Genomic DNA, 27,943 nt, shown 5'->3' with positions numbered 1-27,943 from the left:
CAACGACATCCACACATAGGCCTACATAATAAGAGAGTAGCCTATGTATATTGTTATTATAAAGATTCCGAACAAGCAGAGCAAAGACGGAGCAGCTGATATTGGCCCGGGGCCCTCAAGTGCTTTTACTTCTTGTCCCGATGTGGAAAAAGATGGAAAGAAAAAAGGAAAAAACCTTTAAGTTAATAACAAATATCATTTGTGGATTTTCTCACGCTCATCTCTCACTTCTCTCTCTCGTGAGAATAAAGCAGCGGGTCTCCTCGCTGGGACATCAGATGCCGGGCGAGCCGACACCTGGGAAAGCGGCGCATATGGACGCACTACTGTGAGAATCCCAAACAGTGAAACCGAACCCCCTCTCTCTCTCTCTCTCTCTCTCTCTCTCTCTCTCTCTCTCTCTCTCTCTCTCTCTCTCTCTCTCTCTCTCTCTCTCTCCGAACAACACCACTGCAGCTCTCACACATGTTGCTGCTGCTGCTGCTGCTGCTGCTGCTGGGGGGAGAGAGGGGTCTTCCTCGGCCACTGACACCAGATCCCCCACGTCTTCCCGGTCCTGGGATGAGGATCGAGGGCCGGCGGGGTGTATGTGTGTGTGTGTGTTGGGTGTGGTGGTGGTGGTGGTGGTGGAGGTGGGAAGGGGGCTGGGGGAGTAGAGGCATGGAATGGATTGTCCACGGGTGCTTGGGAACCTGAGGAATATGAGGGTAGGGGGTATTAGGGCTTACGGCCTCGCCACAGCGGCCAGATGGACAGCAGATGACTTTTGTTCTTCCTCGTTGTCATTGCGCAAGGCAGTACAGCGGAGGTGCGCGTGCGTGCGTGCGTCTGTGCGTGTATGTGCGTGTGTTTGCGTTTTTTTGCGAGCGTGCCTGTGTGTGTATGTGTGTGCGCGCGTGTGTGTGTGCGCGCGTCTGTGTCTGTCTTTTTGTGCGTGGTATAGTCTGCGCACAATTATTTGTCGAATTGTCAAAGATGAAACGATACAAATCTAACGATTTAAGTAATAATCCATGATTTACGAAAAAACAAAACAACAGCGACCAAACCCCAGACAGACACATACAAATTATTCCAAAAATAAAACGGTTTAACTCTCCCAATTCCCACACACATCCCGACAGGGTGAAAAGTTTGCCCCCACAATGTGGATATCCAGAGCTGTGGCGCCATCGTGTGGTCTGTGCGTACATTGCAAGTTTCAGACTGGACCTCGGTCACTGTAGCCTAATTAGTTTCCGATGCATGCGGGATGCATAGGCTGCCCATTCACGGCTGATTTATATGGCAATTATTTCTCAAATTACTGTTCTGTGCTGCCTAAATTGGAATTCCGCATTGCCCCCTCCGAAAAACTGATAAATAATTCAACATTCATTTTCCATTTGGCCATGCAATACAGTTACAGGTGGTGAGCAGGCCAATTGGACATATAACTAGCCAAGGGAGTGACTATTGGACAGAAGGTCCAAGCTAGTCTGTACTTTTATAAATATGAATATTCATCGATAGGCAGAAAAAAAGAATATAGCCTGTGCCTGATCATAGTTTGGTAACAATTATTAGCCTCAAATAATGAGATAGAAAAATGCATAAAAATGCTGTCTTCAACTGGGCCTCTATCACCTGGCCCATGCAAAATATGACACGAGATGTTAGATATGTACTTTATCAGTCCGTCCTTGCAACTAATAAGCTAGTCAGAATAAAAATGTGGGTCTTATTTTCTGCCGTATGGGGGGGCTCTACACTCACTTAGAGGTACTACATGTATTTAACGATTTTAAACGGTAGGTGGCGGTAGTGTGTCGCTACAGAAAACCCCCACTTTGGGATTTGATTGGAACAAGTGAAGCCAAAACACAATGCAACCTCTTTGTTACGAACACGATGATGACGATGATGATGTTGATGATGATGATGATGATGATGATGATGATGATGATGATGATGATGATGATGATGATGATGATGATGATGATGATGATGATGATGATGACGACGAGAGGTAGAGCAGTGAGGTGCTTCTTCGAGCACTACTTTCAAGCTCCCTCGCTGCCTCCGCCCCAACGTGCTCTGGACCAATCACGGTCGAAAGGAGAGGCTGCATCTCCGCGATGCAGGAACAGAGACCTTCCTCCTCCTACCGAGTACCGACAACACAACGCCAGCCCCCCCACACACACACACACCATATGGCGACCCTCGGAGGCTGATGAATGCACCGCCTTGGGCTCAGCTCATCATAACGTTGGTTTTCCTCCCCTTCCTCTGGTATATTTGTGTGTGTAATCCAGGCGGTTCTCCAGTGGGTTGGGACCGAGAGAAGCCGAGAAGGATGTCTGTCGCCGGGTTCAAGAAGCAGTTCCACAAAGCCAGTCAGGTATGGTCCGCTGTTCCTCCTACAATCACAACAATGACAGCTTCTTGGCACTGTCCCATCCACCTAAACTATCATAGATGTATATATAATGTCTGTTAATAAGAAAAAATGAATAAACATTTAAGCTTCTCATGATGTCATTCCAAACAGCTTTTTGAGCAGACCCATTGTTGATTTAGATGAAGTCATCTTCTGGCTACTTTCAGACAGCTGGGGGGCAATCCATCCAGGCCTATTAGCACTAGCCTACTTTATAGCACGACTGGCCATTATTAAAATAGTGCATTTTCATAGAAAGTTTCCATAGAAAGGATTTTTAACTCTGTGTTTGCCTCTGGAGGATCGATCGTATTGTAAGAGCTGCTGGGTTAGATAATCTCCTTGTTAAATATTAAGTCTTTGTCGATCATCGCGAACTTGGTCACTGAGTAGCCTGTTGATGAATCAATCCCATGTGGTGTCACTGTGTTAGAATACCAGTAGAACAATTGTAGGCCACCAGAGACAGGGACGCGTCTACTGTGGATTGTTGATGTTTCAAGTGGTTGCGATAGTGACAGGATATGGGATGAACGTCTTCGTAGTCTAGATGTTGTCAGTGCCCGTAGTCTTGTTCTGCTTCCTTCCTTCTTGGTGTGTCAGAGTGTTGCTGCAACATTTCAACTGTTGGACCATCCGTCTAAACAAAGCATTGCACTTTGGTTCTCAGTTATCAACAGCTGAAATGACCCACCTGCTGTCATCTAAAGCTCTACTTCTAACTTGGCAATCATAAACTGTTGGCCGCATGCCAAATGCTTGTTACAGGATTGAACCTTATTCTGCTGGCTGCATGAATACTCATTAAGCACAAAGCCTTTGGTAACTGCCTTCAGTGTGCGCTGTATACCTTAGTGGTCCCACTGTATTCGGTTGTATGGTCCTTTGTTGTAAATGTCAGTTCATCAAACCGCTTGTGTTGTTGACATCCCAATGCTAACAGAGTGCAGCCTTACGAACGTATAGAGAAGGCCACACATAAAGGGTTTGATTCATCACTCGGCGAATACAATATTTCCATCGGTTCGTCAACAGAAATCTTCCCTTGGGGGGATAATATGGGCTGCTGTATGATGGAAGATAAATGTGATTGTTCAGCGGGCTGAATATATTCTCTTGTGGTCGCAGATAAATGTCAGCATCGTGTGTGTGTGTGTGTGTGTGTGTGTGTGTGTGGGGGGGGAGGGTGGTGTCTGTGTGTGTCCTGTTAATGTGTGCATCCCAAAGCCGTGCAGCCCCTCTCCACCCCCAGAAGGAAACGTCACATCAAAGTGATCAATAGTCATTAAGCTTATTATGTACAAGTAGTCATTATTAGTCAGTCCCAAACTTAGCGAGAGAGAGAGAGAGAGAGAGAGAGAGAGAGAGAGAGAGAGAGAGAGAGAGAGAAAGGGAGAGAGAGAGAGAAAATATTAGACCTCCCATCCTCTGCCCACTTCCTGTTGTCGGTTCGCTCTCTACCTCTATCTCTCTACCTATTATTGTAATGGTGCCTCACCATTGCAGGCAGTGAACGAATCATTCAGAATGGAGTTTCACCCAAGGCATGGTGTGCCATAACTCAAAACCTGTTGTTCACGTGTACACTTCACATTGTGGAAACACACAGCCAGCTGTGATCAGTGGGGGCTGGTTCACATGTACGCCTGTGTTTATCCACACACACCCATTGTAGCTGCATATGTATCATCCACTCACCCCGAGTACGACTTTTTATGATCCAGCAAATGACATGTGTTGAAGTCCTCAATGTTATCCATTTCCCCCATATGACACACACACACACACACACACACACACACACACACACACACACACACACACACACACACACACACACACACACACACACACACACACACACACACACACACACACACACACACACACACACACACACACACGTGCACATTTCCTAGCGCCATCTCAGTGTCCTAAGTCCTCCACTGATTTTGGGTGTGTCAACAGTGTAAACAGACTATCATCATCATCATCATCTGTTTACATAGAGTCATTGTACTCAGGCGAGTGGTTTATTGGCTACCGGTACTTCAATACTAGCCGAAGCCTTGCAAGACATTTGGACTTTCTGTGTCAATTTTGCCCTTTTGGACCAGATCGCAGCCTGAAGGTCAGCTGTGAGGGTGTCGCGTTTGGTCTAAAAATGGACTATCTGATGCAACCGCAAATGTTATTCTATTACTATCATTACGTCTGTCTTGTCCGTGAGATCACAGGAGCTACCCCTGACCGGAAAAAAAAAAAGACGATGGTTAAAAAAAAATCACACACACACACAGAACACCTATAGGGGTGCATCCATCTTTTATGAGCGAGCTAGGGGGCGGGCAAATGTTTGAGGATGGTAGTCGTGGCGACGTTAGGCGTCCTGCTCAGCTCATAAACATTTAATCACTCTCTCGATGAAACGCCAACGCAAGGCTGGCCATCGCTGGCACAGGCCAGCCTGTTATCATCCTGTCGCCACAACCGGGATCTGCTGAGGCTGCTGTCTACACGTGACAACACATGCAAGGTTAACCATTACACCAGTATTGTGTAACGGTGGTTCAAATGCGAAAGCTAGTTCCTAAAGTTAACCATCAGTTAACTTTAGTCATTCAAATCCAAGAGGTCAAACGAGGGTAGGGATGTACAAGCGTGTGTCTTACCCCCTTAGCCTACTTGCACCGATGCCCTGGATGTTCCCTTGTAATAAGGACATTCATTATCTAGGGTACCACTTTAGCATCGTTGGCATTGCATAAAAGAAGTGCTCAGAGGCCCTGCATTTTTTTGGAGTCACTTTCTTTTGTCGTTATATATGAAAGCTTATTCTGCTCTCCTCGAAATTTCTCTCGGCTATACTTGCACCCGAATGCTTTTTGACTCCGAATGTCAGTCTTTTGTTGCTGGGAATAGCTTTTCTTCTTCATCTGATGTAACATTCACATGTAACACTAGACCATTATCTTAGCCTTTACAGCCCTAGCTACCCAGATGAGCCACATTAGCTAATGACTTACTTAAAGACTATTGGCTTCGTAAGTCTGAACCACAGACAAAGAAAAAGCAATACCATCTGGAGGCCATTATATTACATTTGAGTCTAATGGCAATGTAGTGTTAGGAAACATGTTATCAATGGAAGATAAGTTGTGCGTTATGGATCCCAGATGGGAGATGTGGGTGTCACAGCAGAATACCAGCACAGCAATAAGATTATAAAGGAGCAATATGCTTGCCACAAAATGTATATGAAACAAATATGTTTTTTAATACGATAGCCAGTTAGCATGTTACTAAGGGAGAAAGCTGGGTTATATTCATAATTATTGTGAACACAAACCATGGATCTAAATGTATACCTTTTTAATGAGGCACACATAAATTAAAATATTTGCGAGAAATGTATCGTGTGTCCGATGATACGACGAAGAGACCTCCCTGAGATGGGGGCACTGCAGAGTGCTCCGTGGATGGGACTGTAATTAAAACGTTGCACATGAACTCAGGCGGTCAGCATAGTCAGCGTTTCTGAGTCTCCTTGAGAAGGATGCATGAGGTAGTGTGATGTTTCAGATCCTCTGTGTGTGTGTGTGTGTGTGTGCAATATTGCATATTTGTGGAGCCTAAAAGCCTTTTGTGTACCTAAGTACCTTCCGTACTTCATTGCATTATCACACACACACACACACACACACACACACACACACACACACACACACACACACACACACACACACACACACACACACACACACACACACACACACACACACACACACACACTCTAATGTTGTTTTATAGTTTTACACTGATAAAATCCTCACAAAAGATTAGCCTTGGGTAGGGCTTTATTACTACCGAAGCAGACACACACATTGTTGTAAACAGTGAATGCAATAGAGCAGTGCTTTGTTGTAAGGGCTCCAGGCGGAGGAATGTGGAGCACTGAGCCCTTGCTGCAGACCGGCGCGCTGCGTGTTCTCTGCGTGTCCAAGGCAATGTTTCTGTTCTTTGCTAGCCTAAGCAAACAGCTCATCTATATCTCGACCTCCCGATTCACCCTTATCTGTCTTACAGTGGGCGGAGGGAGAAATAACCCACTTAGGGGCAGGGCTCTGTTCCTACCTCATGCACTCGCTATGCAAACTCAGACACTCATCCTAGGGTCTGCTTGGGTAAACTTCCATTTTGTCGTTGTTTAAGGCTTTCCAGATGATTGTTATGAGAGTTATGTCTGGACCTTGTCAGGCTTTGTTTTGGTATGCAGATTTGTTCGTGCAAATAGATGGAATCCATGTGCACAGTATTCATCCTCGCGCCCAAAGCGAGCCCAGCACTGTGAAATGTGGCTCTTCAGCACACCAGGAGGCTGCCATTGAACTAGTTATGCGAGGCCATGCATGTGAACGTTAATATATGAGGCATGCTCGCCTCTTTCCTTCTCCATGATATTAAGAGGCATGCTGTTTTCTTCCCCACCCGCTATGCGGCAGGAATTCAGGTCCATACCGACATAGTTCAACAACAAGTGTGTGTGTGTGTCTGTGTGTGTGTGTGTGTGTGTGTGTGCACGCGTTAAAGGATGGAGCTAACGAGAGCAGATGCTTTTCTTCGGCTCATTCTCAGTCACCCCCACTGACACACACACACTCCCTTACTTGTCAGAGGGTCGAGTGAGTCAGCACCATGAGCTCCATTTCCATTATCACACCCGTGATAGTAACTGTCACCTGCAGATAGATCTCGCTGTGGTAACCTGCCTCCATGGTATCATTGGGCTTGACCCTCACTGTCTGGGACCTCTTTATCTTGAAACTCCATGTCTGTGACACTGTTGACCTTCATCGCAATGTCACATCGCTGTATTTGACCTTTGACCTCATCGTCTATTACCTCATCGTCTATTCCCTCATCGTCTATGACCTCGTGGTCTAAGCCCTCGCTGCTTTTGATCCCTACGTTTTTGATCACTTTTAGGGTGCTTGCCCACGGGCCCAACAAACACCAGAAACTATCGACCTTGATTGAGTTTGCCAACACCGTTTGGCAATCCACCGATGGCTCTGGCTCACGGTGTTTGTCTTTGTGGTTGTTTGTTGGGGCAGTGTGCATGCAGCTGGTCAGGGATACGTTTCACACATGCTCATTGGTAGGCAGCCACACACAGGAGAAAACTGGCCTGGCTCTAAAGCATGCTCCACGCAAGTCAGTGTTGTACCCTGAAGCAGTGTTGAAAAGTTCAGCCTAAACTTTTCTTGGCGGCAAGAAGGCGTCTTGCTGTGTGTGTTGTTCCGTGCAGCAACAGGTGTACACACACACTTCTCTGAAGGGAAACGAGAGAGAGAGCGCGAGAGCGTTCCCTATCACTCCATCTCAGCGCCACCCCTCTGAAGACACTTGAAAGGCATTGTGTTCAGGCCACAGGAAGGCTGACATCAAGGGCCAGAAACGAGGAACACACGGCTCTTCAGAACACTGTCAAACAAATAATCATAATCAGACGCACAATAGCCTCCGACGTCTTTGTTCTAAACTTATAAAAACAAACATCTTGATGTTGATTCTGTTTCTTCTACCCCTGTTTGCTCTCCGACCCATCGGCTACTTTTAGTTTTAAATGCCCCCCCCCCCCCCCCCCCCCCCCCCCCCCCCCCCGCTGGGCTCTCATTGGCTAACGCGGGCTAATTGCAGCTCTAATGGCAACTTCTCCAGGCTACGTCCGTCTGGATTACCACCAGAGCATGGAGCTGCCATGTACCCTCTCATCTGCTGCCCCGACACTGGTCGTTTGGCCCTCCAGCTGTCAGCTGTGTGCCAGGCCTAGTGCCTGTCCTAGTGCCTGTCCTAGTGCCTGCTGCCTCCCCTCTTTGGCACAAAGAGGGGAAGGCACGACAACAAAGCGCAACTCTGAAGAACAACAACACCCTTAAGTCTGCAGGGTTGGAACACGTCCTCAATGACCGGCAGGGCTCTGTTCCACGCTGAGCACGAATGGGAGATGTGATATTGCCATTTTAGTTCCACTAAGAAATATTGTTTTTTTTTAGGTTAGTTAAAATACTTTTTTTGCAGTATCGTGCAGGCTTATGCCAAACCCTGCAGCTATGAATCGATTTCATAGTTTGTATCACCAGTGTTTTCTGGAAAAGACCATCAGAAAGTTTTTATTATATCACTACTAAAGCTGTTATTTTAACAGATGAACTCTGGATAATATCCAGAGAATCTGGACCGGACATTGTCCGGTTGCCTTCTCACACACGAGCACACAACAGGAATTTGTCCATGTCAGACGCAATCTCACATGCTGGAAATACTCTTGTTTGGTTTAGGCGAGGGCTTATTCCTGGGAAGAGTGTGCAGGATGCAGGACATGGCATAATATGTCAGCCGGAAAACACAGTGTTGTGTTTACAGCACATCGAAGATGGAGCACAAGATCACCGACTCATCGGAAATGACGTTTTTTGCGTTGATATCAAAAACCTCATGGATTTGGACGTAATATACACAATATCTTATTCTTATGATTTTAGTGCTAGGCGCATAAGTGAAAAAGCAACGTTTGCTGTAAATATTTCTTCTTCTTATCCGTCTTTGCATTTACCAACCCCTTATATAGGCCTACTGGAGTATTCAGAACAGGATCTTATCGCTGTGAACTATACGGGCAATTACCTGCTCTATTCACACATGGGCTTAATCAGACATAATACAGACTTTGTACTCGGGAGCTGGCCGGGAATTAATCTTTAATGTCCTGTCCAACTCATTCAGACATTTGTGTTCTCACGTTCAGCTACCTCGGGAAATGTATAGATGGTTCAAGTTCAGGGTAGCATATGTAAAAGGGGCTTAAGTTTAAACCCTTGTCTATCTTTTGGTCCATCATTGCCTAAAACTATATCCAAGTTGCCACATGTCTACTCATCTTGATATCAGTGAAAATAATATGAAACCGATCAGAAACAATCAGTCCAGGAAAAGATTTCCTTATCTAAATGACACAAATCAAACTAGAACCACACTATTTCCTGTTAGTTGTTAGATCGCTTGGCATTTATTGAGCAGTTCCGTTTGACTGCATCCTAGAAATTCTAGAGAACGCAGTCTGCTTTCCTCAGACTGAGTAGGTTAATATTAAACCAGACTCCGACCCACTTTGTGTGTGTTTGTGTGTGTGTGTGTGTGTGTGGGGGGGGGGGGGGGGGGGGTCAGAGCAATTATGTTGACGAGGATGATAGTACATTTCTGAACAAAGATAATTTGTACTATGAACTGAACCGATCAGAGTGGACACGTGTGACGACACCAAAGATGTCGATTAATGATCAGCCTCATACCTGGCGGTAAACAATATGGTTTGTGCTTATCCTTCAGTTAGAACGTGAATGAGGTATGGCAACATTGATGACAATGCTAATCTAGTACATTTTACATTTTAGAATGCAGTGCTGCATTTACAATTAAGATGTGATTTGTGGTTAAAGTTACAGATTAGGAAAGACTCAACTGGCGTGGCGAATGTGTCTGCTCTGTTGTGTACTCAGATTGTACACCGATACTGGGTTCAAATAGGGACTCTGCCTTCAATACAAACATGTGTGACCAAGCCACTCCTTGTGATGTCCTTTTCAAAAATGACGTTCTTCCAGAGCACCAACAACACTGTGCATTTCCCCACAAAGTTCTTTTCGAAACAACTGCACACACAGATAACAACAGAGTATTGCGACAGAGGCAGTGTAGCTTAAGGGGAAATGGGGTCCTAAGTCCGGGAAGAGGTACTGCCTTCTTAGAATATAATAAAACACAGGAAAGCTTCTCATTGCTTATTTGGCTTTTGGACCAGCAGTCATTGTTCTACAAGACCTGTCCCTTATATCCTGTTACATTCAATGGTTTCCTTTAAGACCCCTTCGTGCAACAGCTTATTATATCACATGTATACATACAGAGTACATACAGACAGACAGACCTTTTGACTTCATCTCTCTTCCCACAATGACTATTTATTCACAAACTTGTTAATCGATCATATTGATTTCCAATGATGCATGTCATTTAGGAGCGGGGAGGGCATATTGCACATGGATGCCTCGAGGTAGACTGGATGGAGATTGGAGTATGACCCCCCCCCCCCCCCTTTCTATTACACTATTACAACACTGGTTTGTAAAACAGTAAAGGGCTGATTATGGTCCCACGTTCACGCAACGCAAGGGGGTTAGGGACCCCTTACGTCCCCGCGGACCCTCCTCATGTCCACCGCAAGGGCCGGACGTGCGCCTTCCCAAAATTGTAACCTTCCGTCGAGGCGACGCAGCAGCGAGGGCTGTGATTGGTCCGCTTAGTAAAACCCGACGCAGAACCGTAAAGGTTCACGACTGCGTCGAAGCGTCTGCGTGGTCATTGCGTTGAGTGAACGTTGAACTATAATCAGCCCTTAAGTGTCTCATCATGTTTCTGCTCACCGTATTGCACACAAACCCTACAGATTCCATAAGCACTGCAGTACCCATGTAATAATGCTATTGTATCATATCGGTGTGCCATTCATATCGCAGGGGCCACATTCCTGCCTGAACACTGAGCCATTCAGGCACGCCTGAGGAACATGTGAGGCCGAGCCGTCTGCGTTGTTGTCCCAGCAGCACTGCCGCTGTTGTCGCTATTGTTATTGTTGTTGTCATCCTATCCATGCTCCTGGTCATATTCCTTCCCTGTAGCTCTGTGTTCTCTGTGTCAGGGCCCGGGGCCCTTTCCTCATATCTCTCTCTCTCTCTCTCTCTCTCTCTCTCTCTCTCTCTCTCTCTCTCTCTCTCTCTCTCTCTCTCTCTCTCTCTCTCTCCCCCCCCCCCCCCCTCCCTCTCTCTCCCCCTCCGTCTCTCTCCCATACATGTCCCTTGGTTTGTCATTAAATTACTCGTCAACCTGTCTGGTATGCGTTGAGCTGATATAAACTCGGGAGGCCTGTGCCTCATCTCCGGTATGTCACTCTGCTCTTCGCCTTGGAGGAGCAGAGAGCGACATTGTTGTGACAACGGGATAGATGTCTGACATTTCACGGGCTGCACTAGAGGGAGCACAGGGTGATTCCATTTTTTCCGCCCGGGCTGATATATATCTTTGTCCCAGCCCAACAATAACTCCCTGTTGCCCCGGCAACGTGCCGATATTATCGCCCGCCTCGGGGCTATTCGTCTACCTGATTGGTTTGCGGTGCCCCGATGCCGTTTGTATTCACTGCCTGCGGTCGAAGACAATTTGGTTAAGTTTAAGAATGAACAATGCTAGCTTTCTAATTAATTGGTGTCTGGATATTGATCATTAAACTGACAACAGTTGCAACGGTGATCCGATGTTTTAAATGGACGCAATTAACCTGAAATATTAATCATTCTAATGCCTTTACATCCCAGCTTTAGTATCATGGTAGTATACGGGAAAAAGGGCTACTCTAGTTCTATTTTTTTTGGCCTCCTATTTGCAATTTTGATCTCTTGAGTTTGTCTGCTCTCCTCTGAACCTAGCTCCGACATGCTAATCAGTGTCTCTTGGTTCGGCCTACGGACAAAAGCGCAAGTCTCATGTATTCTAATGGATTCTTACCACAGAGGTGTGATGGATGGTTGTCCAGGCAGGCAGACAGTGACTCATTACATTAACACGCTGTAGCCTCCTTTTAGCTCCACAGTGTACAAGAGCAGCAGCATACAGAGACAACATGTTTGGGTTACGTGCTAATTCTGTCAGATTTTAAGGAACAGTTTAATAAGCTAGATATGCATGTGTTTACCCTGCCGGCTCTGTGTGTTAAAACAATCTCTATCAATATGAATATTCAAAGTATTTATAATAGTTTCTTGGAAATCCTCTATTAAAGAACCCTTTAAGCATTTGCTCTCACATGGTTGGCAGCTCGTTTCTATATACCGACACGTTGATGTGAGAATTGTCTTCAGTCTCACATGCGTTTCTATTGCAAACATCAGCAGCGAAACAGACCGTCATGTACGAGGCCTCCGTTTCCTCAACCGTTCCCCTGAGCTTCCCTGGAAGGCGCTCCCAGCCGGCTCCACACTCGCGGGACACTCCTCCGCGGTTAGCCAAGCCGCTAATTGGATCACTCTGAGAAAAGTGGCATCCTGCACAGAGCGGGCGTGTTGCACGTCGGCGACTCTATGTTTACGCACTTGGGTCGTACGTCATCATGTAAATGACTCAGTCCTATTTACAGCTCTGATAACAGACCGCGATCGGAAGACCCCAGGTGCATTAGAGGAGATGGTTGGTTGAGGGTTTCATGGTGATGCCATCCGTTTCATATTATTTCCACCACACTAATTCTTGTGAACTGCATCTTGTTCAAACCACAGTTGTCCGTGCCCCTAATGAAATAGATTTCCCCCCTACTTGATTTTGTTATTTTTCTTTCTTTCTTTCTGCACTTGGAATATTAGCTTTTGAATACGTGAGCACTCGTATGACTTTGGATGACTACAGGGTAAAATCAGGTCAGTTGTTTAATTTCACAATCGCTGGCGTTGAGTAATTTCCGGGACATGTGTGGTTAGCGGCACGGCGAATCAGAACCAAGGTTTCCTTTATTTTCCCCCTCACTTCCTGCTCATTGTGCTGCAGCGAGAAAGTGAAAACGATTATCAATGAGTTGAATGCTCTTCAACCGTTGAATACAAAACACACACACACAAAGAGCATCCTGTTAAAAGTTGGTGTGTTTGAATACTAAACATTGTGGGAAACCTTTTCATTTATTGTGTTGCATATAATTGTCTCGAGCATACTCTCCCCTGACAGTTATCTTTGATTCATGACATTGAGAGAGCCATGGGGTACAACTGGAACATTGGGTTAAAAGCTGTAAGCAAATTTTCTTTAATTTAGGATATATTTAGCATTGTGCTGCTTCACATATGCTCTGCGGAAGCCAGGGCAAAGAAATACCCAGATGGTGTGTGTGTGTGTGTGTGTGTGTGTGTGTGTGTGTGTGTGTGTGTGTGTGTGTGTGTGTGTGTGTGTGTGTGTGTGTGTGTGTGTGTGTGTGTGTGTGTGTGTGTGTGTGTGTGTGTGTGTGTGTGTGTGTGTTGTACAACAGGAAATCGTACCCTACTTTCACTAACTAGCAGACGTCTGGCTTTATGCCGTCTGGCTTTATGCCGTCTGAATTAACCCCTTGGATAAATGCACAGAATTGTGATCTCCTTAAACATGACGGGAGAACAGTCTCTGCCATTGGGCTCAGGGAGGGGGGGGTTAAGTGGCTCTACTCTGCGGTTTGGGCCATGTATTGGACATGGGCCCATATTCTTAAATCAGACGGGTTTGTGTCTTTAATAGTTTCTTCTTTTGTCTGTACTCATGAATCTTTCTCTGTCTGTCTCTGTCTCTGTCTCTGTCTCTGTCTCTGTCTTCGTCTCACCATAGCTATTGAGTGAGAAGATAAGTGGGACTGAGGGAACGAAGCTTGATGAAGACTTCATGGAGATGGAGAGAGTGAGTCGATGGCCCCACAACAATTGTATTAAACAATTTTAAAATAATGTGTAAATGGCAATGTCCGTTTTAAATTCATGCTTTTTGTTTTTAGAAAATTGAGGTCACCAACAAGTCTGTGTTTGACCTCTTGTCCAAAACGACGGAATACCTCCAGCCTAATCCAGGTACCGAGGCTGGGCTTCTCATCTGCTATTTCTCTGTCATATTTCCTCTCTTTGAATGATCAAGTCCATTCAATGTTATTATGTCACAAATACTTATTTTTGATTTTAAAAGTTACATTTATGAAATTCTACTAAACTAAACTATCGTGTGTGTGTGTGTGTGTGTGTGTGTGTGTGTGTGTGTGTGTGTGCGTGTGTGCGTGTGCGTGCGTGCGTGCGTGTGTGCGTCCCCAGCCTCGAGAGCCAAGCTGGGCATGCTGAACACAATGTCTAAGATGCGCGGGCAGGTGAAGACCACTGGCTACCCCCAGACAGAGGATCTGCTTGGGGACTGCATGCTGCGCTACGGCCAGGAGCTGGGAGAGGACTCTGTCTTCGGTACCTCCCACTCCCTGCACCCCCACACTCCCATTCATAAAATCCAATCAAACCACATATTTTTTGTTACATTACAACCTTTTTTTGGGCATAACAGGACAGATGGAAAATACGCACAATAGACACGAGAAACAGAATAAAACGTAAATGAATGCAAATGAAAAAAACACAGAAAGAGTAAAAAAGAGTCTCAGTATTCAGAAGGGTTCTGGGGAAAACTTGTACAGTGTGTCTTAAAACAGTTTGAAAAGGGAACAGAGCTGGGCGTATATCAGGGGTTAGGTGGAGTGGATGTGGGAACCAAGCATGACATGGCACGTTTGGTTTCGAGTGGGAGAGACCTCTGTACGATCTATCCTCATCAAGCTCTATGTATCAGGATGACATGCTAATATGTCATAATTTGGCAGTATTTACATGCTTTTCCTGTTTCCTGTTGGACTTTGCTCCACAAATTCAGAATCCTGTTGAACCTGAAGTTGGCGTGTGTGTGCACGTCTGGTGCCGTAGTGTAAACATCATGTAAAGCCAATCACACATTAAGTTTCCCCAGGGCGACAATTAAGAATAAATCAGGATTAAACGATTGTCCGTGAAGACAATTTAAAGCAAATTCCCCTTCCCTGGATTAGACCACCACCTTTATCCCAGTTCAGTGCTGTGGAGTGCGTCACAAAGTATAATCACGCGTGATGACACCACATATACAACTGCAGATAAGAAAAGCTCAGTGAAACAAGCCTACAGTTGTATGACATAACGTTGCAAAACATCCTGAATGTTCCGCTGATTGTGTGGCTCTTAGGTTTTAATTGTATTTTTTACCCGTTTGAGATGGGTCAAACCTCATTTATTTACCTACCGTATTTATGTCAATTAGATTAGAAGATGAATTCCCTTATTAGTTAATCTTTGAATAGCTATTTATGCCGGGTAGTAATCAGTGCGCTCAATTCCCACCTGGTCAGCTTAATGACCAAATCATTTCCAATGTACCAGTTTCATAGACCATTCACATGCCTGCTAGCTAGCAACTCATGTTCTAACCTCAACTCTGCCACCTACTGGTTCCTCAACAAAGTGCAGTGTAGTGTACATCAGAACATCTGCTGCAGCCTTGTTGTTGACATTCTTGCGAAAGATGCCTTATCCCTACGTGCCTTGACGGCATGTGCCGGAGTCCCTGTTATGCGGCTTTGGATAAGTGTCTGCTGAATGACTAAATAGTGAACGGTAGTGACTAGTCGTCTAAGCTTATTCCCGTCTCTCTTCAGGCAGTGCACTGATGGAAATGGGCAAGGCCATGAGGCAGCTGGGCGACGTGAAGGACGGGCTGGACATCAACGTCAAGCAGAACTTCATCGACCCGCTGCAGAACTTCCAGGAAAAGGACCTCAAGGAGATCACGGTACGGCCCGCCTAGAGAGGGCCTTTTCAAGATGTGGATCCGACCAGCTCGTCTATCAAGGACATTTTGTTTTCAATGATATTCCGATATTGAAGAAAAACTCTTAAGAAGAAGAGTGATTGGTTGTTTTAAAAGTATCAATTTATATTTGTATGTTTGAATATAATAAGTGATGATATTCATATATATTTGCCACCGCATGGCAAACAGAACAGATACAAACCAAACCATTGAAAAACAACAACAGTAAAGTCAATTAAAACAAAACCCGGACCGCAGAGGCAACCCAGTAGCTCTCACAGTCCCACGTGCTACTCTTACTAAGAGTCGTCCCTCTGCCACAGCACCACCTGAAGAAGATGGAGGGCCGGCGGTTAGACTTCGACTACAAGAAGAAGCGGCACGGCAAGATGCCCGACGAGGAGATCCGCCTGGCGGTGGACAAGTTTGAGGAGAGCAAAGAGCTGGCGGAGAGGAGCATGTTCAACTTCTTCGAGAATGACGTCAGTTTGATGTTGCTTCCTGTAGCAGTTTTCATGATTTACGTGTGTGGGTGGGGGTTGCACTGCTTGTTTCGTTTTTAATATTCTGTGTGGGTTGTGGGTGACCACAGGTGGAGCAGATGACCCAGTTGTCTGCGTTGATCGAGGCCGCACTAGAATACCATCGACAGTCCACCCACATCCTGGAAGAACTCAGTGGGAATCTACAACAGAGGTGAATAAAACCACAACAGCGTTGAACATTGGTTTGACAGGAAAAGCGAGGCAGTGGGCGGAATCGTTCTGCTGTGTTGTCTTCCTCACGCTCAGATGCTAAGCTTCCCCTGAGAAATGATAGCATTACGCAGACCTTGTCCTTGTCTTTCGACCCTCTTCGCGTGTAACCTCTGCCATCGTCGGGCAAACAAGCACAATTCAATATGGCTGACGAAGGGAAACAGTTTATTGATGGACTGTCCACTCACCTCTAGTTCTACTGTGTAGACATGTCCCTGTAGTTTAGGGAGGTGAATCAGTGATATTAATATCTCAATAGTTAAATGGTTTTGAATATCCTTGGTGTTTGGCTTGGTGTTTCACAGTGGATATTTGATACCTGTATCACAATAATGGAAACAAATGCCACTATAATAAGCCATTGTGTTGGATTACGAATAACACAACCCTTTCTGGAAACCAAGTGTAAAGGTTAAGATCCATGGCGAAAGTAGTACACATTGATAGAGAGATGGGTAGTGTAAATAGTTTAGCTGCATAGTTCTCACTTGTTTACTTTTACCTAGGCAGGTTTTGTTGAAGTCCATGTTACATTCGTCTGAATTTTTTTGTGTTTGTGTTTCTAAATGTGTTAAACGGCAAATCAGGTGTCTCCCCCCCCCAAAAGGCGTGGGCTCCATTGTGCCTCGCCTCTATACATGACATTGATGACACTTAAGGTCGATTTGGCTGTTTCTCTCCCTCACAGGATAGCTACAGCCAACAGCCGGCCCAAGCGCGTGTTCAAACCAAAGCCCCTTCTGAGCACCTTCGACAGCTACGACGGCAGCCAACACAACGGATTGTCTTACAGCTCCTCCATCAAGACGACGGGTAACGCCACATGCAGCCAACGCCTGCTGATCTAGCATTTACGTTTACATTTTTTACATTCAGGGCAGCAGGGGAGTTTTATTCCAACCGACTTACAATAAGTCCATTTGTCAGCAGAAGGAGAAGCAATATATCGCTGTCAGTACAGTAAGGATGCCAATCACTAGCAATTCAACCCATTCCCCGTGTTTCAACAAAGCTAGCTAGGATAAGATGCTACACAACTAGGTGCTTTTATTTTTTATCTAGCGATGGTAGTTCTTACTGTGCACCTTTCCTTATCAGCTACACGCTAGGACATGTGTTTACGATGCTGGATTTGTTATCATGTATGAGACTGAGACTGGTCATCACCTACCAAGACCAGTGATGTATGTGTCTATTTGAGAAAATATTTTGTTGCAAAATAAGTTAGAGTCGCTGTTGTGTCTTCATACCATGAATCAACTGTCTTTATTGAGGTAAAAACGCAACCACTTGTTCTGGTTTAGTGTGTGTTTGCTCATACTTCTTGCTGTGGCCCAGTTGTGTGGACTTTGTCAGCACCACTCATCAATACCAGGGGCGTTGCTAGACCTAGAGTTTTACTGGGGCACAGGCCCCCAACTGCCAACATTTTTTTTTACGTGTGCACAATATGAAATATATGGATACAGAAGGGTATGTACGAGCTTCAAAATTGTTGTCACTGTCATACTGTAGGATATTTTATAGCACTGGTAAAGGCAAAGACGCAAAGATGGATTCATGAGTACCGTACAATTATATTTATTTAAACACATACACATCTCAAAGATTTACAAATAAGGTAACTGACAAATAAACAAAAAGTCTCTTTATGACCTTCACCTCTTTATCAGGAGAAGTCTACACATCTATATTTATTTAGAAGCTGTGTGGAAACAGCATAATTTTGCCAGAACGACATGTACTAAAAAGGCAAGAAACAAGGTTTAAAACTAATAGAATTTCTGACTTAAGGTGAGGTGGCTCATTGCCACCAATCAACCTGGAAAATGTTATAGAACCATCAAAGCTCTTAAATTAAACTAAATAAGGCCATACACTACTGCATAGAGCCTTTTTAAATGATTATTTTTTCACTATTAAGCTGTATCGCCGCGCCTTCATGGTGGCAAAGCGGTCAATAACGTGGCTTTGACTCACTTTGAATAGTTGTCCTTTTCAATGGACAAAAGAGAAAGTTGGTGAAGCCTTCCTTGCCCCATGGTTGACCTAAGCCAGTTGTGGAGCCTTCTCGACACACTGAAAGATCGCTCACAACTACAACTGTTTACAGGAATTGTGAGTGCAATGATCTGAATTATCTGTGTCAATGTTGGGATCATTGTTGGATCCAGTATGTTAAAAACACCCTGTATATCCATAATTTCCTTTTTTGTGTTAAGGAAGTTTTTGTCTAAAACTTCCTCAAGTTTTGAAGACAGACAATTTTTCATTCATTATTCATTTTCCGCGTGTGTGTGTGTGTGTGTGTGTGTGTGTGTGTGTGTGTGTGTGTGTGTGTGTGTGTGTGTGTGTGTGTGTGTGTGTGTGTGTGTGTGTGTGTGTGTGTGTGTGTGTGTGTGCTATAAAACTACAGGCTACAGACGCTCAGTATTGAAAAACTGGTGCTAATTATGTGGGCAACATTCTTTAACAGCAATCAAGTTGTCATTGTTTGTGTCAAACAAGTTGTGAATTTGTTGTAACGTTAAAAAAGGAGATGACTTACTCTGGGCTTTTTCCAGCTCCCGTGGTTTCCAACGAAACATGATCAACAAAAAAACAAGGAATTGAAAGCTACTTACAATATGCCTAGGTTACATTAATTTCCCCTGAAGGCAGCAATGTTCCACTTTCACCTGGAATTCACGGTACATCAAAACCACGTGTCTTCTTTAGATTTCAGTTCCCTTTATTTATTCACACAGTTCAGCAGCGGCATTTATTCAGAATCAGAGCCCAAATTAAAGCTGCATTTAGGGCGACTATCACTACCCAGCAGAAAAATAGATGCACTATAAATGGTTTTGTATAGCAGTCACGAACATGAGCATAGTTGTGGAAATGCTGGTGTTTGAAAACATAGTTGACGGGAATTAAAGTGCTGCACATCGACTGTACAAATGTAGATTATTCATCACAAGAATTTTAATTCAGAAATCTAATAGGCTAATAAACTCTGAATTGTGAGATAAAATTCAGCATTCTGATAATAAAGTCAGAATACTTGGATAAAATCCGAATTCTGATAATTAAATCCAGCATTAAAGGTTCATTTAAGAAGGTTCTCACCAGTCATTTGTCGCCTGGTCGCAGTGTCGAGTTTTTTTTTTAAAGTAGTTCACTAGTCGTAGCGTGCAAATAAATTGCAGTGTCAGAATTCTGAGAATTTTGTCAGCATTCAGATTTCCCAGAATTCTCTTACACTGCAAATTAAAGCGCTACTACTAGCAAACTAGTTTCAGCGTGACTGGAGAGAACTTCCTTAAATTAACCTTTAATGCTAGATTTGCATCAACGCTATTGTGTGAATTAGTATGGTTCTCTTTCATGGAAGCCGGAAGTGGGAGATTCCTTATTTTTTTTACCATTATTGTTTTATTAACAAATTTCTCCTACAGGGGATTGATAAAGTTCTATCTAGACCAGGGGCGTTGCTAGACCTAGAGTTTTACTGGGGCACAGGCCCCCAACTGCCAACATTTTTTTTTACGTGTGCACAATATGAAATATATGGATACAGAAGGGTATGTACGAGCTTCAAAATTGTTGTCACTGTCATACTGTAGGATATTTTATAGCACTGGTAAAGGCAAAGACGCAAAGATGGATTCATGAGTACCGTACAATTATATTTATTTAAACACATACACATCTCAAAGATTTACAAATAAGGTAACTGACAAATAAACAAAAAGTCTCTTTATGACCTTCACCTCTTTATCAGGAGAAGTCTACACATCTATATTTATTTAGAAGCTGTGTGGAAACAGCATAATTTTGCCAGAACGACATGTACTAAAAAGGCAAGAAACAAGGTTTAAAACTAATAGAATTTCTGACTTAAGGTGAGGTGGCTCATTGCCACCAATCAACCTGGAAAATGTTATAGAACCATCAAAGCTCTTAAATTAAACTAAATAAGGCCATACACTACTGCATAGAGCCTTTTTAAATGATTATTTTTTCACTATTAAGCTGTATCGCCGCGCCTTCATGGTGGCAAAGCGGTCAATAACGTGGCTTTGACTCACTTTGAATAGTTGTCCTTTTCAATGGACAAAAGAGAAAGTTGGTGAAGCCTTCCTTGCCCCATGGTTGACCTAAGCCAGTTGTGGAGCCTTCTCGACACACTGAAAGATCGCTCACAACTACAACTGTTTACAGGAATTGTGAGTGCAATGATCTGAATTATCTGTGTCAATGTTGGGATCATTGTTGGATCCAGTATGTTAAAAACACCCTGTATATCCATAATTTCCTTTTTTGTGTTAAGGAAGTTTTTGTCTAAAACTTCCTCAAGTTTTGAAGACAGACAATTTTTCATTCATTATTCATTTTCCGCGTGTGTGTGTGTGTGTGTGTGTGTGTGTGTGTGTGTGTGTGTGTGTGTGTGTGTGTGTGTGTGTGTGTGTGTGTGTGTGTGTGTGTGTGTGTGTGTGTGTGTGTGTGCTATAAAACTACAGGCTACAGACGCTCAGTATTGAAAAACTGGTGCTAATTATGTGGGCAACATTCTTTAACAGCAATCAAGTTGTCATTGTTTGTGTCAAACAAGTTGTGAATTTGTTGTAACGTTAAAAAAGGAGATGACTTACTCTGGGCTTTTTCCAGCTCCCGTGGTTTCCAACGAAACATGATCAACAAAAAAACAAGGAATTGAAAGCTACTTACAATATGCCTAGGTTACATTAATTTCCCCTGAAGGCAGCAATGTTCCACTTTCACCTGGAATTCACGGTACATCAAAACCACGTGTCTTCTTTAGATTTCAGTTCCCTTTATTTATTCACACAGTTCAGCAGCGGCATTTATTCAGAATCAGAGCCCAAATTAAAGCTGCATTTAGGGCGACTATCACTACCCAGCAGAAAAATAGATGCACTATAAATGGTTTTGTATAGCAGTCACGAACATGAGCATAGTTGTGGAAATGCTGGTGTTTGAAAACATAGTTGACGGGAATTAAAGTGCTGCACATCGACTGTACAAATGTAGATTATTCATCACAAGAATTTTAATTCAGAAATCTAATAGGCTAATAAACTCTGAATTGTGAGATAAAATTCAGCATTCTGATAATAAAGTCAGAATACTTGGATAAAATCCGAATTCTGATAATTAAATCCAGCATTAAAGGTTCATTTAAGAAGGTTCTCACCAGTCATTTGTCGCCTGGTCGCAGTGTCGAGTTTTTTTTTTAAAGTAGTTCACTAGTCGTAGCGTGCAAATAAATTGCAGTGTCAGAATTCTGAGAATTTTGTCAGCATTCAGATTTCCCAGAATTCTCTTACACTGCAAATTAAAGCGCTACTACTAGCAAACTAGTTTCAGCGTGACTGGAGAGAACTTCCTTAAATTAACCTTTAATGCTAGATTTGCATCAACGCTATTGTGTGAATTAGTATGGTTCTCTTTCATGGAAGCCGGAAGTGGGAGATTCCTTATTTTTTTTACCATTATTGTTTTATTAACAAATTTCTCCTACAGGGGATTGATAAAGTTCTATCTAGACCAGGGGCGTTGCTAGACCTAGAGTTTTACTGGGGCACAGGCCCCCAACTGCCAACATTTTTTTTTACGTGTGCACAATATGAAATATATGGATACAGAAGGGTATGTACGAGCTTCAAAATTGTTGTCACTGTCATACTGTAGGATATTTTATAGCACTGGTAAAGGCAAAGACGCAAAGATGGATTCATGAGTACCGTACAATTATATTTATTTAAACACATACACATCTCAAAGATTTACAAATAAGGTAACTGACAAATAAACAAAAAGTCTCTTTATGACCTTCACCTCTTTATCAGGAGAAGTCTACACATCTATATTTATTTAGAAGCTGTGTGGAAACAGCATAATTTTGCCAGAACGACATGTACTAAAAAGGCAAGAAACAAGGTTTAAAACTAATAGAATTTCTGACTTAAGGTGAGGTGGCTCATTGCCACCAATCAACCTGGAAAATGTTATAGAACCATCAAAGCTCTTAAATTAAACTAAATAAGGCCATACACTACTGCATAGAGCCTTTTTAAATGATTATTTTTTCACTATTAAGCTGTATCGCCGCGCCTTCATGGTGGCAAAGCGGTCAATAACGTGGCTTTGACTCACTTTGAATAGTTGTCCTTTTCAATGGACAAAAGAGAAAGTTGGTGAAGCCTTCCTTGCCCCATGGTTGACCTAAGCCAGTTGTGGAGCCTTCTCGACACACTGAAAGATCGCTCACAACTACAACTGTTTACAGGAATTGTGAGTGCAATGATCTGAATTATCTGTGTCAATGTTGGGATCATTGTTGGATCCAGTATGTTAAAAACACCCTGTATATCCATAATTTCCTTTTTTGTGTTAAGGAAGTTTTTGTCTAAAACTTCCTCAAGTTTTGAAGACAGACAATTTTTCATTCATTATTCATTTTCCGCGTGTGTGTGTGTGTGTGTGTGTGTGTGTGTGTGTGTGTGTGTGTGTGTGTGTGTGTGTGTGTGTGTGTGTGTGTGTGTGTGTGTGTGTGTGTGTGTGTGTGTGTGTGTGTGTGTGTGTGTGTGTGCTATAAAACTACAGGCTACAGACGCTCAGTATTGAAAAACTGGTGCTAATTATGTGGGCAACATTCTTTAACAGCAATCAAGTTGTCATTGTTTGTGTCAAACAAGTTGTGAATTTGTTGTAACGTTAAAAAAGGAGATGACTTACTCTGGGCTTTTTCCAGCTCCCGTGGTTTCCAACGAAACATGATCAACAAAAAAACAAGGAATTGAAAGCTACTTACAATATGCCTAGGTTACATTAATTTCCCCTGAAGGCAGCAATGTTCCACTTTCACCTGGAATTCACGGTACATCAAAACCACGTGTCTTCTTTAGATTTCAGTTCCCTTTATTTATTCACACAGTTCAGCAGCGGCATTTATTCAGAATCAGAGCCCAAATTAAAGCTGCATTTAGGGCGACTATCACTACCCAGCAGAAAAATAGATGCACTATAAATGGTTTTGTATAGCAGTCACGAACATGAGCATAGTTGTGGAAATGCTGGTGTTTGAAAACATAGTTGACGGGAATTAAAGTGCTGCACATCGACTGTACAAATGTAGATTATTCATCACAAGAATTTTAATTCAGAAATCTAATAGGCTAATAAACTCTGAATTGTGAGATAAAATTCAGCATTCTGATAATAAAGTCAGAATACTTGGATAAAATCCGAATTCTGATAATTAAATCCAGCATTAAAGGTTCATTTAAGAAGGTTCTCACCAGTCATTTGTCGCCTGGTCGCAGTGTCGAGTTTTTTTTTTAAAGTAGTTCACTAGTCGTAGCGTGCAAATAAATTGCAGTGTCAGAATTCTGAGAATTTTGTCAGCATTCAGATTTCCCAGAATTCTCTTACACTGCAAATTAAAGCGCTACTACTAGCAAACTAGTTTCAGCGTGACTGGAGAGAACTTCCTTAAATTAACCTTTAATGCTAGATTTGCATCAACGCTATTGTGTGAATTAGTATGGTTCTCTTTCATGGAAGCCGGAAGTGGGAGATTCCTTATTTTTTTTACCATTATTGTTTTATTAACAAATTTCTCCTACAGGGGATTGATAAAGTTCTATCTAGACTATTGAACAGAAAGAAACACTTGGTCATACTTTACACACTTTCAGAAGAGTCACGTGGACGAATCCGTAAATAACTTTTTTTTCATTGGTTGTTGCGTTAAATCTTACCCAGATACAATAGGGCTATTTTCTGATTGGCTTTTATGTAGCCCCTTTCGTTTTTTGATTGGCTGGTAAGAGGCAGGCTCGACTGAAGACTCCCGAGGCAGCAGGAGATGCACTTGATGAATCCTGCCGATTCCATAGCGAGAGCGGCGCTTCTGCAGATGAATTTAATAATGATCAATGGAATTTTACTGGGGCACTGGAGACTTTTACTGGGGCACGTGCCCCAGTAAAAAGGGTCTGACGACGCCTCTGATCAATACATATATTTGTGCGTGTTGTGTTGTATGTTGTGTTATTGGTTGCCTGTAGAAACTATTCGACATGTGCAGTTTTATCTTGGGCTGAACACTTATCTGAAAAGTCTGTCCTGCTAATTTTTTTAAATATATTTTTGTCTCATTGTTACTTGCAGATAACCAGATCAGCCAGACAATCAATGGGAAAAGTAAGTGTCGCTGATTCTATGTTTATTCTATGTTTATTTGAATATGTTTGAGGTCTAATATGTAACAAAGGTTTTTTTGCTAAATCATAACACGACCATAGTTATCAGAGATTAAGGAAACACACCAAGTCATAATACTGGTAAATTATCGGGTAATTCTTGGAGTTTAATTTGAAAGACTGAGAAAGCCAGGAGCCCAGAAGGATTTCAAGATGGATGCCACATGATTTATAATATGTGAATAATGAATAAATATATATATAAAGGGGTAGCTCAGGTGATCAATTCACAGTGTAGGACTCAGCGTTCATTTCCTCCCATTTTTTGGAACAGAATAACTGAGATCGTCTCAAAATAGAATGCTACACTCGGCTTGTCTTTGTCGTGTTCTTTAAGTTGCCTCAACCTGGCAGCCCGCATGAGCTTTGAGATGAGGAAGAGGATTGGCGGGTGGATGTGCATGTGGATTGTACATATTTTTTCCAAACCCTTTTAATGTTGGCTTTTGCTGCCACCTAGTGACCAAATACGGAAGCCACCATAATGAATATTTTTTTGCACAGACAATTGAATCAGCTGGTGTGTGTCTGTGTCTTGAGTGTTTGTTTGCGCTTGTGCTGGCTTCATTAACCATTGCCTCATCTCTCCATGCGCTACCCCATCAGACCATCACATCACCTCCACCCCTCTGTCCTGGCCTGACAGCCCGGAAACTAACGGCACCTCCCACCGTGAGTCACACACACACACACACACAGACACAGACATAGACACAGGCACACAAACACAAACACACACCCCACATGATACTATGTTGTTAAGTCAGCGTCTCAATCATGCATCAGCCAATCTAATCTTCTGGGGTGACAAGCATCAAATTTCTTAATGTTGAAATATAAATACATATATTTTTGCATTCATCATGTATTGATTATCAACTAGAAAATAGAAGCGCTGTAATTCAGGGATTTTTTTTTTTATCATGATCATGTTAGGACAGTTTTTACATCTCCATTTATTCATGTTTTTATTCGCTCATCCATTCATGTTATTCATCTCGTTTTGCTCTGGCCTTTTCTTCATCCACAAAGTAAAAGGTGTGCACTGCCTTCCTCCTCTCCTTATGAACTCTTCTTGTCTCTCTCCCCTTGTTCTCCTCCGGGGGGCGCCACAGTGTCCGAGGTGCCCGACCAGCCGTGCTGCCGCTCGCTGTACAACTTTCAGCCGGAGAACGCGGGCGAGCTGGGCTTCAAGGAGGGCGACCTCATCATCCTCACCAACCAGATTGACGAGAACTGGTACGAGGGCATGATCAGTGGCGAGTCCGGCTTCTTCCCCATCAACTACGTGGACGTCATCGTCCCCTTGCCCCAGTGAGCCCCAGGGGTCCCCACGAGGGAGCCCGGTGGCCCCAAGCCTCCAAAACTTTTCTCCGCCTGAGCCGAAGAATCGAACAAGCCTTAGTATTGCAAAAGACGTTTTGGATTTTGAAAAAGAAGAATTGCTTGAGGGTTGGTAGCGTCCTTTTATCGTGAACCTTATGGTTATGACTATACACCATCCATAGGAAATGGCCTGCCTGTTTTAACCCGGCTAGAGCCCGTGAACTCCGGGGGGGAGAATGCTGGGTCCTACCTTGGGTTCTCGGGGAAGCGAATCTAATGTCAGGAGCGGTCACCCAAACTGTACATTTCAGGTGCTTCAACCGATTTCAGATAGCTTCACCGTCGGCCCTTTCAGAAGCCTGTGAGCAAAACTACCCTGACGTTCTTTACTGATTTCACCCTGGAAACCTTTGGCACATATACACCTTGTTCGCACATTGTTATCACGTTAATAACTGTTTCACTGCAGGTCAGGTGAATGTTCTTCATTTGTCTTTGTTACTACCGCAGAGAAAAACAAGTCGTTCCTTCCGGAAGTAGACAATAAAGTGCATGTATTCTGTGTCAAGGAGGCCCTACGAGGCCTTAATAGGGGTGAGGGACTCCAAGTCGAGTCTTAACCCAATCAAAATGGAAAATGAATCCATGCGCCTTTTGGCTCTTGCTCAGTGCTGCCCCCTGCCTTTCACCCATAGCCACAGGCATTCCACGTGAATGGATTGAACGCCTTGTTCCAAAGAATGCTCATACGTTATAGCTGACAACTAAAAATACAGGTGGGTAATCTCTTCAAAGTCTGACCACACACACTCCAAACATCAACGGACTGTTCTTTGAAACATCATTGGTGTGTTTTCCCTGACATTTCAACCCCAAACCTTTGGTAGGCAGCCCTTGTGATTATTGCTACTTGGAGTAAGGTTGGCCTGTGTTCATGGGCCATGTCACACTCTATTTTCTTCTCTCCCTCTGTCTCTCTGTCCGTCTGTCTCGCTCTCTCTTCTCTGTCTTCTTCTTTCTTGTCTCTCTCTCTTTGTCCTTCCTTTCTCTCGTGTGTTAACATGGGTTCTGTGGCGCGACTCTTGGTTAGGTCTGCCCCACCTATCCGTTAGATAGTGGACCCATTCAGGGTCTTCACTGTTACTATTTTAAGTCCTTTGTCTTGGAAGGCGGGGGGGTCAGTCTGTCTGTCTGTCTGCCTTTCTGTATTGCACTGAAGCCTAGGCGTCTACTACCAAACACGGATGAGCACCTAGGTTGTTTTTTCTTTCTTCTCGCACTTTCTGTTGTTAACGGTGGGTCGGGCCGTGGGTGGGTTTGAGTCCCAACAGCATAGTGAACATATATGACCTCACATTTGTTGTTTTCTTTGATTATACATTCGCAGAACCCCAGAACTGTTCAAACCACTATGGAATGTAAAATCCCAATGTCGTAATGTTATCTTGGAGGTTTCATGTCTAATGTGAATTCCGGTTTAAATGAAACCCATGTGAATGTAAAATGTCCCCACTGTATTACCCGTACTATAACACGTGTGTCACCCAGTCCAGATTATTTACTCTGCTGTTTTGGTCTCGCATCAAGTGGGCAGATAAGTAGTATTCTATTGGTTAGGCTAAGCTGATAAACCTGTGGTCAATTTGAGAAGTCCTTGGGACTCA

At 43.5% G+C, this 27,943-nt stretch overlaps 1 protein-coding gene across 1 annotated transcript; it reads left to right on the top strand.

Annotated features, from left to right (window-relative positions):
* The first annotated feature begins 2,131 nt into the window (after positions 1-2,131).
* Positions 2,132-27,943, top strand: sh3gl3a (SH3-domain GRB2-like 3a). The gene is made up of 11 exons (XM_056607342.1): positions 2,132-2,383; positions 13,880-13,948; positions 14,043-14,115; positions 14,350-14,493; positions 15,768-15,901; positions 16,246-16,404; positions 16,515-16,618; positions 17,369-17,493; positions 24,862-24,894; positions 25,560-25,625; positions 26,069-27,943. The coding sequence occupies exons 1-11, from the start codon at positions 2,216-2,218 to the stop codon at positions 26,269-26,271; spliced, it is 1,278 nt and encodes a 425-aa protein (XP_056463317.1). The 5' UTR covers positions 2,132-2,215; the 3' UTR covers positions 26,272-27,943.

The sequence above is a fragment of the Gadus chalcogrammus genome, chromosome 14, assembly GCF_026213295.1.
Source record: "Gadus chalcogrammus isolate NIFS_2021 chromosome 14, NIFS_Gcha_1.0, whole genome shotgun sequence".
NCBI lineage: Eukaryota > Metazoa > Chordata > Actinopteri > Gadiformes > Gadidae > Gadus > Gadus chalcogrammus.
This window is presented reverse-complemented; position numbering and strand designations above follow the sequence as displayed.